Here is an 18629-nt window from a genome sequence, read left to right on the forward strand (position 1 = left end):
GCCACATTCCTTTACGGTCTGGGTGAAACAGTCCTCCACTGAATTACTTCCCGCAGGCCCCCTTGCCCCTGCAAATACTATTTCCTTTGAGGGCTCTTTCAGTCAGCAGATGGACGCTGTAAAAGTCATTCTCTTTGAAGAGGTAATCGTTTAACAGCACTAATGACACCCCGTTCTTGCCAGTGCTGTTCTTGGGTACCGCTTCCTACTGCAACTACTTGTTCACAGGACTGTCACCCCCAACCCACGGAGACCAGCAGAGGTAATTCATTTGTCCCGGTCTCTACTGCGTGAAGCCCAATGCCTGGCATGTAGTGGGTACTGGGCTTCAAACTGACCTTCCAATAAGGATATGGACCATGTCCTTAATAGGAACTTTCCCCAGAGAGCCTTGTGCCTTGCATTTTGTTTATCATTATTTTCCCTCCTTACAAATGTTTGAGCTCTATCAAAAGGAGAGGTGAGAAGGCCAGGCCACTTGCACTTAAGTCAAAGAGTTGAACTTCTGAGCAGACAGACTTGATATTTATTGGGTCTTCACAGACATCTCTTAATACCAACTCTCAGGGTTCTCAGCTGTGTGCCAGACGGATGAAGTTTCTAGATAAATGATCTAAGGATAAAATTCCACACCCCAAAGTAAACCGATTCTATTTGAAGACAAGCACAGCTTAAAAGCAAACTGCTTTATTCACAGCATCCTGTAGTCAAGACCGTTCTGTTCGGAGACTCCTCTATCAGCATTACTGTCAGATTTTTTTTAAGCAGAGCCTACATTCCTACAGAAGAAGTTTGGAACATGAGCACAGTTTTTACAGTCTCATGAGACTACAGATTAGACATTCACTCACAGAAGACCAGTTTCTTGTGCAAATATTTAATGTGATATCTATCACCCTGTTAGAGCTCCTAGAAGGCTAATTCCATTAACAATTCTCAAAGTATGTTCTGAGGACTGCAGGTTGGGAAGGAGCCCATTCCAGGAGATTCAAAAGTTCAAAACTATTTTCATAATAATGCAAAGATACTATTTGCCTTGTTCATTCTTACTCTGATGGCTACCATAATGTGTGCTTGCGTGGTTTTGTGTTTAACGTTTTCTCAGTTCCAATTTTTTATAGAGTAAATATTGATAGATAAAGCCCAAATAAACAAAAGCTCTTTGAGGATCACCAGTAAACTTTTATTTTCATTTGATCCTGAGAGAAGCAGTAGGAGATGTAGAACTATCTGGACTGCTTTCTCTGTCAACTGCTGCAAAGATACCCGCACATAATAACTGGTTTCCTTTTCTTACTTAGATCCCCTCTCCTCACATGAGAAAGAAAGCAGTGTGAAGCAAATAGGGCCTCTGTACACAAATAGTCAGTGTCAGCAAGGACCAGCTAACATAATTTGTGGAGTCCCATGTAAAATGGAAATGCAGGAACTCTTGTTCAAAAATTAAGATTTTCCAGATGAAGAGTTCAAAGTATTGGTCATAAAGATACTCACCAGACTTGAGAGAAGAGTGGATAAACTCAGAACCTCAACAAAGAAATAGAAAATACAAAAAAGAACCAATAACTGAAAACGAAAAATACACTAAAGGGAATGTATACTAACATCCCATTTCAGGGGTCCCAGAGGGAGAAGAGAGAGAGAGGAAGGGACAGAAAACTTCCCTAACCTGGGGAAGGAAACAAACATCCCAAACAAGATGAGCCACGGGCAGTCCACAGCAAGACACATAATAAAGAATCTTAAAAGCATCAACAGAAAAGCACTAGTTATTTAAAGGGGAAACCCCATAAGGCTATCAGCCGACTTTTCAGCAGAAACTTGCAGTCCGGAAGTGAGTGGCATGATATATTCAAAGTGTAGAAAGGAAAAAAACCCACAACTGTGAATACTATAACCAGTTAACATTCAGAATTGAAGAAGAGGGGTGCCTGGGTGGCTCAGTGGGTTAAAGCCTCTGCCTTCAGGTCATGATCTCAGAGTCCTGGGATCAAGCCCCGCATTGGGCTCTCCACTCAGCAGGGAGACTGCCTTCCCCCTTGCTCTCTGCCTGCCTCTGCCTACTTGTGATTTCTGTCAAATAAATAAAAAATTTTTTTAAATCTTAAAAAAAAAAAAAAAAAAAGAACTGAAGAGATAGTTTACCAAACAAAAATTAGGAGTTCGTCACCACTAATCCAGCCTTAGAAGAAATGCTGAAAATGGCCATTTAGGTAAAAAAAGGAAAGGCTGTAAGTAGAAGAAAATTATGAAAGGAAAAAGTTTTACTGATAAAAGCAAATACATAGTAAAGGTAGTAGATCAATCATAAAGCTAGTATAAAGGTTAAAAGACCAAAGCAGTGAAACTAATTATATCTAAAGAATTAGTTAAGTGATTCACAAAAAGATGTGTAATATGGCATCATATACATAAAATGTAGAGGGGGTAAAGTAAAAGTGTAGCTTTTAGTATGTGTTGGAACTTAAGCAACCACCAACCTAAAATAGACTGCTTCATACTTAGGATGTTATATATAAGAATCTTATAGAAACCAGAAGCCCAAAACCTCTAACAGATACATTAAAGAGAAAGGAATCAAAACATAACACTAGAGAAAGTCATCAGTCACAGTGAAAAGAGCAAGAGAAGAAGGAACACAGAACTATAAAAATAACCAGAAAACAATGAACAAAATGGCAATAAGTACAGACCTCTCAATAATTATTTTAGGGAGTTTAAATATTCAATCAAAAGACAGGATGATTGAATGGGTTTAAAAAAAAAACAAAACCCTGTCCAGATGCTGCCTACAAGAGATTCACTTTAGCCCCAAACACATACACAGACTGGAAGTTGAGGGTATGGAAAAAGATACTCCATGCAAATGGAAATGAAAAAAGCTGGGGTAGCAGTATTTATATCCAACAAAATAGTTAAAACAAAGAATGTAATGAGACCAGACAATTCCATAATAATAAAAGGATCAGGGGTGCCTGGGTGGCTCAAGTCAAGCATCTGCCTTCAGCTCAGGTCATGATCTTAGGGTCCTGGGATGGAGCCCTGTGTTGGGCTCCCTGCTCAGCGAGGAGTCTCCTTCTCCCTCTGCCTGCTGCTCCCTCTGCTTGTGTTCTCTCTCTCTCAAATAAATAAAATTTTAAAAAATAAAAAGGATCAATCCAATAAGAGGATATACACTTTTAAATATCTATGCACCAATGTAGGAGCACCTAAATATGTAAAAATATTAACAGACTTAAAGGGGGAAACTGACAGTAATAAAATAGGTCATCCAGACAGAAAATTAATAAAGAAACATTGGCTTTGAACAATACATTAGACCAGGTGGATTTAACAGATACATATGGAACATTCCATCTGGAATAGCAGAATACATATTCTTTTCAAATGCATATGGAATATTCTCCAGGATAGATCACATACTAGGCATAAAACCAGTCTCCAAAAATCTAAAAAGAATCACATCAAACATTTTTTTCTGACCACAGCAGTATGAAACTAAATTATAAGAAAAAAACTGGAAATAAAAACAAACATATGGAGGATGAGTTAAGAAATCAAAAAGGAAATCAAAAAATACCTGGAGGAAAATTAAAATGGGAGCACAAAATCTTTCAGGTTCAAAATATTTTGAGATGCAGCAAAAGCAATTTTAAGAAGAAAATTTATAGCAGTACAGGCCTACCTCAAGAAACACAAAAAATAAACAATCTAACCTTAGTAACCTAAAGGAACTAGAAAAAGAACAAAGGCAAAATTTATTAGAAGAAAGGAAATAAAGATGAGAGTAGAAATAAATGGAGACTTAAGAAACTATAGAAAAGATCAGTGAAACAAAGATCTGGTTCTTTGAAAAGATAAGCAAAACTGAGAAATTTTTAACCAGACTCCTCAAGAAAGAACACAGATTCTATTAACATTAGAAATGAAAGAGAAGTAACAACCAACACCAAAGAGAAAAGATTATAGTAGACTACTACTAAAAATTAGAAGCTAGCAAATGAGACAAACCTAGAAGACATAGAAAAATTCTTAGAAAAAACTTCCAAGGCTGAATTAGATTTAGAGAATCTGAGCAAACCAATTACTAGTAACAGAATTGAATCTGTAATGTAAACTTCCTAACAAACAAAAGTCCAGGACCAGATGGCTATACAGAGGAACTTTACCAAAGATATTTTTAAAGGTTTTATTTATTTGAGAGAGAGAAAGAGCGAGTTGGGGGAGGAGCAGAGGGAGACAGAGAAGCAGATTCCACACTGAGCATGAAGCCCATGGACTTGATCCCACGACTCTGAAATCACAACCTGATCCAAAATCAGGAGTCGGGTGCTTAACTGACTGAGCCACCTAGGTGCCCCTCTACCAAACATTTAAAATAGAGTTAATACATATCCTTCTCAAACTATTAAAAAAAAAAAAAAAAAGCCAGAAGAGGAAGGAATTTATTCTAAGAAGCCACCATTACCCTGCTACCAAAACCAAAGATACTACCAAAAAAGAGAAAATTACAGGCAATATCTCTGGCAAACACAGATGGAAAAATCTTTTACAGAATATTAGCAAACTAAATTCAGTTCTGATTTCCAGGATCAGATGGGATTTATTCAAGGATGGCAAGGATGGTTTGACATCCACAAACTAATCACATGATATACTACCTTAACCAAATGAATGATAAAAATTAGGATTATGGCAATAGATTCAGAAAAAGCATTTGACAAAATTCAACATCTACTCTTAATAAAAACTCTCAACAGAGGGGGTTTACAGGGAACATATCTAAATATAATAAAGGCTATATATGACAAACACAGCTAATATTCTCAACATAGGTAATAATACTCAATGATGATAAGCTAAAAACTTTTCCTCTAAGATCAGGAACAAGAAAAGGATGTCCACTGTCCCCATTTTTATTCAACAAAGTACTAGAAGTCTTAACCACAATAATCAGACAAGAAAATGCAATAAAAAGGCATAAAAATTGGTAAGGAAGGCGCCTGGGTGGCTCAGTGGGTTAAGCCTCTGCCTTTGGCTCAGGTCATGATCTCGGGGTCCTGGGATCAAGCCCCGCATCGGGCTCTCTGCTCGGCAGGGAGCCTGCTTCCCCCCCTCTCTGTGCCTGCCTCTCTGCCTACTTGTGATCTCTCTCTGTGTCAAATAAATAAGTAAAATCTTTTTAAAAAAACTGGTAAGGAAGAGGTAAAACTCACTATTTGCAGATGGTACTAAAGAATGAATGAATTTAGTAAAGTTGCTGGATACAAAATCAATATACAGAAATCTGTTGTGTTTCTATACAATAATAAGGAAGTGGCAGAAAACAAGAACACAATCCCATTTATAATCACATCAAAAAGAACAAGAGTAACTAGACATAAACCTAACCAAGAAGATGAAAGAGCTATACTCTGAAAACTTTAGGATGCTGATGAAAAAGACTGAAAATAACACAAATGGAAAGACATACCATTCTTATTTTAACAGTTATTAAAATGTCTATACTATCCAAAATAACCTACAGATTCAGTGCAATTCTTGCCACAAAACTAGAACAAATAATCCTAAAATTTGCACGGAACTACAAAAACCGCTAACAGCCAAAGCAATTTTGAGAAAGAATAAAGCTAGAGGTATCACAGTTCCTAATTTCAAACTATACTACAAAGCTGAGGTAATCAAACCACTATGGTACTGACACAAAGATAGACATCTGGATCAGTGGAGCAGAATAAAAAGCCCAGAAATAAATCCACATTTATATGATCAAGTTATCTACAACAAAGAAGACAATAATATACAAAAGGGAAAAGACTGTCTTTTCAATAAGTGGTGCTGAGAAAACTAGACAGTTACATGCAAAAAAACAACAACAACAAAAAAAAAAACTGGACCACTTTCTTACACCATACACAAAAATAAACTCAAAATCGATTAAAGACCTAAATGTGAGACCTGAAACAATAAAGCCCTAAAAGAAAACGCTGGCAGTGACCTCTTGCACATCAGCCTTAGCGTTATTTTTCTGGATCTGTCTTCTCAGTAAAGGAAACAAAAGCACAAATAAACAGTTGAGACTATATTAAACGACAAACCTTTTGCATAGTGAAGGAAGCCAACAAAACACAGGACAGCCTCCCAAATGGGAGAAGACATTGGCAAATAATATATCTGCTATGAAGCTAATACCCAAAATATATGAAGAACTCATAAAACTTAAAAAAAAATAATAACCTGATTAAAAATGGGCAGAGGACCTGAATCAACCTTTGTCCAAAGAAAATATCCAAAGATGACCAACAGACACATGAAAAGGTGCTCAATACCACTAATCATCAGGGAGAAGCAAGTCAAAACCATAGTGATAGGTCACCCTGCACCAGTCAGAATGGCTACTATAATAAGGGGATGTAACAAGCGTTCGTGAGGATGTAAAGAAAAGGGAACCCTTGCGCACTGTTGGTAGGAATATAAATCGGTGAAGCTACTGTATAAAACTGTAGAGCAGTTCCTCAGAAAAGTAAAAATAGAAATACCATGTGATCTAGTAATTCCACTTCTGGGTATTTACCAAAAGAGAACAAAAGTACAGATTGAAAAAGATGCACGCATCCCTAGGTTCATTGCAGCATTATTTACAATAGCCACAATATGGAAGAAACCTTAAGTGTCCATAAACAGAGGAGTGGATAAAGATGTGGTGTGTACATACAGTGGACTATTACTCAGCCATAAAAAAGGAACTCACCATTTACAACAACATGGGTGGAACTAGAGGGTATTAGGCTACGTGAAATAAGTCCTATAAGACAAATACCACAGAATTTCACATCTGTATGGAATCTAAAAAACAAACAAAAACAGAAACAGACTCAAATACACAGAGCAAACTGGTGTTTGTCAGAGGGCAGTGGGGAGATGGGCAAAACCGGTGAAGGGAATTAGTAGGTACGAACTTCCACTTGTAGGTAAATCATGGGGATGAAAAGTACAGCATAGGGAAAATCGTTAATAATACTGTAATAACTTTGGTCACTACGCTTATCTTGGTGAATATTTCAAAATGTGTATGCTTGTCAAATCACGAGTTTAGCCACGTGAAACTAATATATTGTATGTCAACTATACCTCAGTAAAAAAAAAACTTACAGATGACAACAGCACAGCATTAAACTAAGAGCAGGACTCTTCTGAAGAGATGCATCAAAGTGCAGAACTCTCCACAACCACACAGATTGAAGCCAGGAATATGGCCCTGGCTGCAGTCAGATCCAGAGCTATCATCAAATTCTGCTTAACACTGCCTCCTGAGTGCACTCCTGCACTCATCTCATTGCTTCAGACTACGTTTTTTTCCTACTTTATTTTCTCATTCACATCCAAGGTTTTAATTTCTTAAAGTCCTGTGGAGGGCTTTTGTGTTGCCTTTATTCCCCCAGAGTGATGGATACTCAGGCTTTAACTCTGTGTTCCTTCCTGCCATAATGATTTCTAAGGGAAGCTTCACTTTCTTCTAGTAAAAGGGTTATAACTCTAAATTTCATTCTTTTTTTTTTAAAGATTTTATTTATTTGACAGAGAGAGAGATCACAAGCAGGCAGAGAGGCAGGCAGAGGGGGAGGGGGGAAGCAGGCTCCCCACTGAGCAGAGAGCCTGACGTGAAGCTCGATCCCAAGACCCTGAGATCATGATCTGAGCCGAAGGCAGAGGCTTAATCCACTGAGCCACCCAACTGCCCTAAATTTCATTCTTGATTATGATTTTTAAAACCTTTTAAAAGCAAAGGTAGGATAATTATATAATTATATGGAACAGTAAAAAGTATCATTAAATGCACAGAGGTATATACAATGCAAGGAACCCCAGTGTATTTTAAAATGAACATAGAACACTTAGAAACATTACTTACATCAGGAACTTCAAGTATTTTTATTTCCTTGAGCCATAGGCAAGAAAAGATGAAAATACATTTGGCTCTTTTCTTAACTGTGCTAAATATAAATAAGCTTTGCTCTCATTGGGCCCTTTGAGAAAGGCAAACAAACTACCAAAGCCAGTGTATTTATACTTGTTTTATGTAGGTTATAAACTACTTGTATCACTTTTTCACCAAGTCCTTATAGTTAGAAGTGCAGATCCATAAAACTCGACAAACATCTTTAATCCTACTTCATTTCTCTAAACTTCTGAGAATGGCCTTCAGTTTTGCAGGCTTTATCCTTTCATTATAATGCTTGGTATGCAGAAGATACTTAAATTATCTGTATATTTGACTAATATGAGTTAGTTTCTAGTCATGTTTGAAATCTTACTGTGTACGTAGTTTTAATTTAGGTACTTTTTTTAAAAGTGGCAAAATCTATGAAAGGCAATCTAAGGAAAGGCCAGAGTACTCCTACAGGGAGTACACACTACATAATAAAATAGTGAAATATGTAATACCTGACTTTCCTATCTGAATGGCTATGAATAGCTCTAAGAAAAAGATTAAATGGGGGGAAAGGGTCCTGAGTCTTAACAGTTTCACTAGAACAGAGTAAGCAAAGGTTAGATTTTATCCTACTGAGAAAAAAAAGTACATATGATTTAAAATATGAGGAAAACCAACACGATCAAATCAGGAACAAACAAAAATACAGTGAATCAGTTACTAGATTAGATAATAGTTATAAGAGATTTTTTAGATATATACTCTGAGATCTAACAGAAGACTATGGCATTAATCAGAAACATGTTATTAAGCAATAACAAATGAGAGTCTGAGAAATGGGAAAGACAAGAGATGGTCTAGTAGTAGAGTACACAGAAGTGAAATCAAACTCCATTACAGAAGCTAGGTAAGTTCTAATATATGTCTGAGAGGTGATCCTTGTTGAGAAAAGAGACTAAAGAAGAAGAAATAATGGCTGAGATTTTCTAAGACATGAATAAAGGATGAGTAAAGTCTCATAAAACTTACTATTTTGGAGAATGGTGAAGAAAACAATTAAGGAAGTTATAAAATTACACTGGGAAGGAAAAATCTACCATTGATTAAATATTAATATATAAGAAATTTTAAAAAATATTTGATAACTGTTAATTTGCTTAGGCTTGACCATGTTTACATATTGTCATAAATCCTAATTTTTTTTAAAGATTTTATTTATTTATTTGACAGACAGAGATCACAAGTAGGCAGAGAAGCAGGCAGAGAGAGAGGAGGAAGCAGGCTCCCTGCTGAGCAGAGAGCCCGATGCGGGGCTTGATCCCAGGACCCTGGGATCATGACCTGAGCCGAAGGCAGAGAGAGGCTTAACCCACTGAGCCACCCAGGCGCCCCCAAATCCTAATTCTTACATGAAAATAACTAATGAATAAAATGTTTGGGATATGCTTCAAAGTATATGGGAAAGGAAATAGATGTGAAACAAGTTTGGCCATGAGCCCATGACCACTGGAACTGAGTAACTGCTATGTGAAGGTGACTGAGCTTGCGCACGTGTTGGATGTTTTCTAATAATAAAAAGTTAAAAATAGAAATATTTTAAGGGAAACAAACACTCGAAATTCTTTATACCAGTAAGCGTTGAAGAGCTGAGAGCAGGTGAGTTCCCAAACTGCTGAGATAGACCAAGTGCTCACCCGGCTACCCTCGAACAGTAACAAGAGGAAATGTAATATAACCATGATTTTAAAAAAAAAAAAAAAAAAAAAAAAGGCTAGCACCAGAATGGAAAAAGTATAGGGCCAGTCTTACTTAATTGATTATGGCTGTAAAAATCTAAGTAAAATACTGTCAAATAAAATTCAGTGTGTTGAGTTAAAAGAATTTTGTATCATGAAAAAGTAAGATTTACCCTAGGGCTTATAGAGGTGGTTAAATGTTACCACTGTTCTCTCAAGTGAATGCAGGACATAATCAAAGGAATTTCTAAAAAAAAAGTCAATAGATGTTGTAAAGTACAGAATAAAATCATTCATTCATAATCTCCCTCCCCAAAAGAAAACACTCTTAGCAAACTGAAAGTCAAAAGCCTTTTCTTTAGCTTGATAAATATTATTGGAAGCCTACAGCAAACATTTTTATTTAATACTAAAAATTTAGAAGCTTTACCATTAAAGAAAACAATATGATACTTCCTTGCAAATACTGGTTAGAATGCAGAACTATAGGGTTCTAGCCAGTACAATAAAAGCAAAAGATGAAAGAAATAGAAAAGTTGAAAAGAAACAAACCTGATATTATTGGTGGATAAAGATGTAGCTGGCTTCCCAGAGAATCCACAAATTACTAGGAACTTAACTGCATGGCTGGATACAAGTTCACCATGTGAAAATCAGTCACTGTCCTATGTATCAACTGAAACCAAGCAAAATGTAATAAAGAGAGGCCATTCTTAGTAGTAACAAACACTAACATTGAGAAATTACCCTAAAATGAAAGTGCCAAAGACAATAAAGAAAACTATAAAATATAATTGAAAACTACAAAAGATATGAACAAAGGGAGAAAAGACCTCATGTTCATGAACAGAAAAACTCAAAAAAGATGTTAATTTCCTCAAACGTGTGTGTGTGTGTGTGTGTGTGTTCGGCACAAGCTAACCAAAATGCCAATAAAACTTGTATTTCTTGACAATCCAGTTTCACATGAAACAGGATGGGGAGGGATAGAGGGATAGAGGTATTTGGAAATGAGTATAAAAACGAAAATGGAAGTATGTTTGAAGCACAAAAGAAAAATGAAAATGAATGTAGAGATGGCCAGGTCTCCTGTAGATACTTGCTTTTTCAGATTCCGAGACTTATCAAAACCTTATGGGAATTAAAACATATATGAGGAAATACAAAAAACATATTAAAGGACCAGAGAGTTCGGAAACAGGCCTGTATATATGAGGATTTAGTATATGATATAAAGGAAGCTCAAGTCAATGAGAAAAGATGAGACTATCCAATTAAAAAAGGTAGCTATCCATGGGAAAAATAACTAAAATCAGATCTTTACCTTACATCTAAATGAGATTCAGATGAATTAAACAACAAAATGTAAAAAATAAAAATAGAAAAATGTCGGAGAATGTTACCAAAATGCTGGGTTAGAAAAAGCATTCTCAAGATTCCAATTAAGCCAAAAATAAAAGACTGATCAATTTGATTATGGGTAAACTATACTTCAGTTTACAAAAATGCCTACAAACAATGTTAAGAGAAATCAGAGACTGGAAAAAATATTTCCAACCTATCCTACAAATAAAAGAGACAAAGCCAAGAAAAATGGCCAAAGTATATTATTAAACAATTTCAGAGGAGGAACTATAGATGGACCTAAAACCCAGAGGATTCTCCACCTCCCTGATAATAGAGAAAATACAAATTAAAACAACATCAGATAGAATTTTTCACTCATCAAATTAGCAGAAGCATGTCAACTTTAAAATGATGAAGAGAGGGGCACCTGGGTGGCTCAGTCCATTGAGCGTCTGCCTTCAGCTCAGATTATGATCTCAGGGTCCCAGAACTGAGCCCTGCGTCAGGCTCCCGGCCTAGTGGAAAATCTGCTTCTTCCTCTACCCTTCTGCCTATCTCTCTCAAATAAATAAATCTTTAAAAAAAGATAAAATGATGAAGAGAAGCAAGTATTCTCCTGGGAAAGGTATAAACAGGTAACAACCACTATGAGAGAAATACCATAGCATCTTTAAAACTAAAGATGGGCGTGCCTGTGACCTAGTTTCTACTCATGGTACTTCTGCTGGTGCGCACAAGATACGGACAACGGGTATGGCCATCTACAGGGAAGAGAGGACATCCAGTACGCACACAGCACATGAAGTCACAAGCTGGACTGAAATGTACTGATACACCAAACCCCGGGCGGCTGGACCTAAATGTGTAACATGTTTTACCTCAGACAGGTTACCTCTCACACTGGGGACTCTGGTCTTTTTGTATTAAAGTTGTGCAACATCTGTAATGGCCTAATTGTATCTGACAATAATAAGCTCAAAACTGTACACCCAGTAGTTTTTAACAGAATAGTGAACACGGGGTATAAAACTCTAGTTTCATTTCGACCAGCATCACCACCTGGAACAATTCATTTAATCCTCTGCCTTCTTATCACTGAGAAGCCACCACAGGTTCCTGGAAAAAATGGGGTTGCCAGTCCAGCCTGATGGGGAAGTCCACCCTTCTAAGTGCGCGTGCATGTGTGTGTATAAGAAAGAGCATGTGCCATGTTTTTCCAAGACTTTTTTCGAGAGTACTCTAATGACAAAGTTCCACTTCAGTGCCAAAAATAATTACCGAATATGAAATTCATTTTGAAAAATTTTGGACTGCACTTTGAGCCATACAGTTCCATTTCAAGTCACATTCTGGAAGTTCAATTTAACCATTTGGGATGGTTAAAAAAAAAATTTTTTTTCCAGATCCTTTCACCACCTCTACTCGTCCAGAAGCCTGTAGCTGGGTTCCTCATATTCTTTTTCCTGTTATGCCCCCCACCTCATTCCCAACATCATGTCTTCGATAGCCATCCCGTCTGTTGTTGACCCTCTCGTTTCATCTGGGATATTAAGCTGAGTATCTGATAAGCCAGTTTGGGAGATCTCACGTTCGAGAATGAACGTCACCTTTATGCTAGCTTCTTACCTCTCCTCCTGGGCCAGCATTTCATTCATTACAAAGAGATGTCAATGCAGTCTACTTAGCTTCTATGCAAAAATAGGATATTCATTTCCTTCGAAAAACTCAATCCCTTAGAAAATCTGAAATAGCTTCTTTTTTTTCTCCTCTCCAAGGTATGGAGCAGTTTCAGCAGGAATGTTGTGTGCCCTTACCACCCTGTCCCAGCAACTGGAGAATGAAAATGCTGTGGATGTTTTCCAGGTTGCAAAAATGATTAATCTTATGAGGCCTGGAGTATTCACAGACATTGTAAGTACTTTGTTTCTCTGTGAAACCTGTTCTGTCATCAGGTGAAACTCAGGCTCACACTTGAATTAGAACACTGGTGGTCCCCTGGGGATGGTTTTGCCCCCCCCAGGCGATGTTCAGCAGTGTCCAGACACTTTCTCATTGTCACAACTGGGGATGGAGGAAAGCGCTCCTTGGAGCCCACCCAGAGACGCTGCTGAACATCTTGCAATGCGGCAGACAGAGCTCTACGACAAAGAATTACCTGCCTCGAAACGCCAGTGGTGCTGAGGTGGAGAAGCTCGGTTTTCTAGAGTATGACACTCTCCAGTTACAATATAAAGATCTGTTACGACCTTACCTCACTGTCAACAGAATTGAGCTCCAAACTAGCAACAATCAGAATGACATGCAGAATGCATAGGTCTTGATTATAAAGGCTCCAAGTCCTTTTCTTGAAGTTTCTTAACAAAAATGTATATTCTCGTTTTTTACAAGTAGATTTTTAATTGGTCTTGCTACCTTAGATGAAATGAGTCAGCTGTTCTTTGTCTCAAACGGTCTTCCTCTTGTTTTTCAGGAACAATACCAGTTTGTCTATAAAGCGATGCTCAGCCTGGTCAGCACTAAAGAAAACGGAAACGGTCCCATGACAGTGGACAAAAATGGTGCTGTTCTCATTGCGGATGAATCAGACCCTGCCGAGAGCATGGAATCTCTAGTGTGATTGGAATCCCGGAAGGGCACTGAATTTGTAAAACTTCTGAAGACTGAGAACTTTTTTGAGGCCTTTTTTGCCAGACTCTAGGTTATACAATAACCCAGTTACTTTTTTACACTGATAAAAGTTTTGATATTTATTTTTTGCCATTTTATGTCTTAATGGTATCCTACTGAGCATTTGCACCTCTGTTCATTTCACACAGTGAAACGCAGTTTTCCCTAGTTTGCACTATACGATCAGTGTTACTGCCTATAATCTAATACTAAAGCCCTGATGTGACATTCCATGACAACATACATGCTACTTTTTAGTTCAGTACAGTGAAGGTCTTTGTTATGACAGTGAATCTTGGTTTATGTTTATTATTATTATTATTATTGTTATTGTTGTTATTGCTAAAGCAGTTGCATCCTCCTAGCAGGCAATGCTGAACTTTTCCTCAGTCCTCTCCTATTTTTTTCAGGCACTGCTCCATACTGTCTGCCTTCTGTATTTTAATGGAGTGAATGGGCATTGTTTTCTTTTAAGGAATAGCAGGTTCCTGGGAGCTACTAAGACAGTCTATCAACCTCATGGCCTTGAAACAGTTCTACTTATGATGGTGAAGGTATCCATTAAGAAATTAGAAGGCTTTAAGAGCTTTATGTGAACATCACTTATTAGTTAAAGTTATATTCATAGCCTAAAAAAAATGCCCAACTGTGTCAAAATAAAGGATATCTCTGTATTACAATTTTCACAGTAGCTATGTGGATGGTGTGTGTTATTTCCATCTTGACCCTCTGAAATAGCTATACCCTACAATGAGGGCTATCTTTTACCATAGAGATATGGCAATATTTTACACATCTCACCTATTCCTTTAGTAACTCTCCATTCACACTTCTTGGTTTCTAATATCACACCTCATGGCAGGTAATATAATGAAAATTTTTGCAGGTGTGTAATTTTGAAATTAGTCCTCTAAAGTATCCCTATTACTTATAGCTATCTAATAAAAACTACCTATATAGTTAACATTCTTTTCTTTCCTTCTTTGCCAAATGTTTCCTAATAAATCCCTTAATTACATACATTCTTCTACTTGGGATGGAAGTGAAAATACTGTATTAGCTAGTCTGGGATAGATTCCCAAGTCTTATGTAGATTCCCACACATCGATAAGTCTGATTCAGAGAGAGAAATCAGAATCTTAAACAGAAGGAGAGATCAACATTCTCAAGTAGATTTTAAAAGAAGGAGATGTGTCTTTGTGTGCTTTTGTGTTGTGGATCCTCAAGAACAGACACACTTCACAAGAGGCTGATAATCATTACACAGAACCCAAGGAAGTTACGAGATCTAGCCTCTGGAGCCATATTTACCCTGCAGTAACTACATAATTGGGAAATTAGGAGCATTAATAAGAAATATCAGTTCAGTTAGAAAAATAAGCTACTACTGAGATCTGTTCTTGTATTTCGTATTTGCATTTGAGGAATAACTTCTGTTAGAAGTGAAATCATCACCACAAAGAAAAGGCCTATCACAAAGACAAAGGATTTTGGTTAATTTTTATGTCAATAAACTTTGACCAAAAAAAAAAAAAAATCCATACTGGCTACTATCATACTATGTGAATAGGCTCTATAACATTAATGATAATCAGTGCTGAGGTTCTATTAACCTTAAGTTGGCTGTCTGTGAAGTTTGTCAGAGTGGTGCTGTGGAGTTAAAGCTGCTAAGGAGACGCTACAGGCCCAAGTTTGGGAGTTCCAATGCACAGGCTAGGGTGATAGATTTTTCGTGATCTATGTACCTGCCAGGGGTAATCTCATGTTTTCATCACAGAAATTCTGCAACATGGAAAACAGTCCACTGTTCATTAACTGTATAGGTGAGGCTTAAGAAAAGGTGTACAGCTGAGCAGTTTGCTAAATGGTATGTGTTAGAGGAAAACAACACCTTTGCAGCCCCTCTGCCCCCATCACAGGTAAAATACCAGGAAGCTCTACCCAACACCTAAGGAAGAAAGCTTGAACATAGGAACACCACCACTGCCAGAGGCTGAGAGGAATCAGGAAGGACAAGGTTTCAGATCATGGCAAGAGCTAGATCATTTCAGTCAATTAAGCAGGTTACACTTCATTTATATAATGACAGAGGCGTGAACTCTTTTTAGTAGTTGGCACATACTGGATTTTCGGAAGTGATGTTCAAGTTGGGGCTCATGGTCCCCTGGTAATTTTTTCTTATATAAGTGAACAGTGGTTAGAAAGCAGGGAGTGTTTCCTTCTGTGCTATTTACAGAGGGCTCAAGTCCTGCAAAGGCCTATGTTCCAACACAGTCCTGTGACCGTTTCTTACACAGGTATCATAGTCGAAAGAAAGATTGCTAGTAAATAGAAACATTTCAAAGGGTGGTTTGAAGGTCTCTGAGAAAATATGTGACCATAGTGGGCCTGAACCTGTCCACAAATCCTGACACTGAAATCTGAGCAACTGCTGTTTGCCCTTCTTGCCAAAGTGGTCCAAACACACTTCAGTAAGGACAATTCTACTCAGCAGTTCCTCACTTTCCCCAGAGAGTGTATCCTGAATATTAGTCTTTGTTTGTTATCGATGTTAATGTTCTTGCATCTTTCCAGAGGCACAGAGTTTTTCAAAGACGGTATTCTCTTTGAGACATAAACACACTGCTTAACTACACAGCAAGGTTATTATCGCCTGCACTCAGGGGGAAAGGAACTAGCTATTGCAGACTGACATGTGCTAGCTTATAAAATAAGCTCACTGCGTATGACTTCAGCTCGAGGCGAACAGAAGGCACACATCATAAGATACTGAGTTGTACTGATGGGACCAAGTGGCCATGCTGGGCATCAGAGGAGACCCACATTGCCATCAGGAGAACTCTCGCATCCAAAAGCCACATCATCTTTTATACGTGTGTGTGTGTGTGCATTAAAAGTTACTTCTGAATCTCAAGAATAAGATTAATTGAACTGGTTTTCCTAAATTTGTATGCCTTGGAGCTTTTAGAGTCCGTTTCGAGTTGAAGAGTCCAGCACGGTCAGAGAAGGTTACGGTGTTCAGGGTCTGGCTGTTGGAAATTTTAGCCCAGAGTGACATACTGAAATCAACAAATAACCTTAATTGTTTTATAATGACACAGCACAACTGCCTTGTTAGCAATTTTTTCTTAAATGCATATATACTATATTTAAAAATTAAGATATAGATACCAATTTACCAAAGATACATATTACTAATTCTGAGCAAAAAATAAACCCAAACTCATCACAATTTAAGAAATAATAATCAAAATGTAGTTTGTCTTAAGAATTTAGCAGTTATACTGGAAAATGCATTTTCAACTCCTGTGTTCTGAAGTTTATGTTCAAATGGTGCCAGTGAATTTTTATATGAAGGGAAAAATGCCTGCTTTTTTTTTTTTTTTAAAGAGCTATAATTTCACTTACCCCTTTGCGCTTTCCCTTAGTTGCCACTAACATGCAATATTGGCTTTACTTATCTCTAGAAAGAAGGCATGCTACAAATAGGAAGGAATTGTTATAGTATTTGGCCTCTACTTTGTCTTAGCTGTTAAACTGTTTTTAGTATTTTTGTTAAATATTTGCAAAGGGAAGCATTTTCTACAGAGGATAATTAATTTCAAGAAAAATATCTTGAGTTTTAAGAAATAAACATCTCCAGAAAAGGAGACAGCTGATTTTATAAAATGTTGCAACTCTCCAACATTTGGGGTAGTGACTCCTTTTTTGTTAGGACATTTGAAACTAGCAAGCAGCCATTGTTTCTAAAAAAGAAAAAAGAAAAAAAAACCTCAGCCTTCATGTTAATTCATGTTTCTTTCACTTCATTTTGAAATAGCTAAAATCATTAAAACTGTAAATATTTTGTTGCTTGGATAAGCATCTTCTGGGAACTTTGTATCTATGGTATATAATCATAGAATTTTATATTTTCATATAAAGCTAATTTTTTTCTAGTTTCAACTCCGTCATAGTTTTTTGTTTTGTTTTGTTTTGGGGGGGAGATTATTTTGGGGGTTTTTTTGTGGTGGATATGTGAATTCAACTTTCTGTGTATTGAAGTAGCAAGAACCATCTTTGCATTCCAAAAGATCCAACATGTGTTATTTCTTTGAGGCAGTGATTGTGAAAATTGGGTTTTCTTTCTTAATTCCATTGACCATTTGTGCAATAGGAATTAGACATAATTAGTCACTGAATACATTCGTTGCATTGACCCATTTGGAAAAAGTGGTTGGTTTTGTTTTGGGGTTGTTTTTTTTTTTTTTTTCCTAATTTGTTCAGGGGGGAAGGGGTTTTGTAACCTGAAATTTTTCCCTTTTTTCTTCTTCTGTTTAAAAACATATCAAATCATTCTATTATAGTGTTATTTAATATGTAAATTGTATTGCTATACATAAAATAAAGTATGGTTTTTGATGTATTCATTGGTGCTGAGCATTTCTGTGAAAATATGGCCAATAAAATTGTTACTAGTCTCCCTTAACAAATCACATTTATACCTGCCAACTCTTTATCTTCGTTTTCATGGTACTAAGATAAATGTTAAGAGTATCTTTACACAAGCAACAAACCAAAAAGAAATGTCTTTTCTGAGTTCTTCCATCTTTAAAGAATGAAGAATGACAGCTTTACCTACATATGGAATCAAACCTTATTTGCATTATGAACCACCTAAGTTATAGGCAGAATTACTATTTTTTAGCAGTCTATCAACTAGATTTATAGCAACTTCTCCCTCTTAATTATTTACTATGTTGGACAAAGGATGTATCCTGCCAAGACTATTGGAAAATCTATGAGATGTATGTAGAATCACAAAAATTGCTTCTACTTATAAGCAGTTTTGACGTTTCCGAACAGGGAGGAGTACACAGGTCTCAAACTTGGCAGCTTGGGCCCACCATTCTCTGTGAACTTGCAGTGGGGCCAGGAGCTCAGTTCTTATTACCAGGGCCCCAATT

The 18629-nt window shown here is 37.0% G+C and overlaps 1 protein-coding gene across 3 annotated transcripts in view; it reads left to right on the top strand.

Annotated features, from left to right (window-relative positions):
• LOC116862796 (receptor-type tyrosine-protein phosphatase gamma) overlaps positions 1 to 15164 on the top strand; it is an 81111-nt gene extending 65947 nt beyond the window's left edge. For all 3 annotated transcript variants that reach the window (XM_032850206.1, XM_032850207.1, XM_032850208.1), the window contains 2 exons: positions 12792 to 12927; positions 13487 to 15164. In XM_032850206.1, the coding sequence (XP_032706097.1) occupies positions 12792 to 12927; positions 13487 to 13633 (283 nt within the window). In that variant the 3' untranslated portion in view covers positions 13634 to 15164. The remainder of the gene's footprint in view (positions 1 to 12791; positions 12928 to 13486) is intronic.
• The last annotated feature ends 3465 nt before the right edge of the window (positions 15165 to 18629 follow it).

Source organism: Lontra canadensis, unplaced genomic scaffold, assembly GCF_010015895.1.
Source record: "Lontra canadensis isolate GAN:19392208 unplaced genomic scaffold, GSC_riverotter_1.0 scaffold332, whole genome shotgun sequence".
NCBI classification, from domain to species: domain Eukaryota; kingdom Metazoa; phylum Chordata; class Mammalia; order Carnivora; family Mustelidae; genus Lontra; species Lontra canadensis.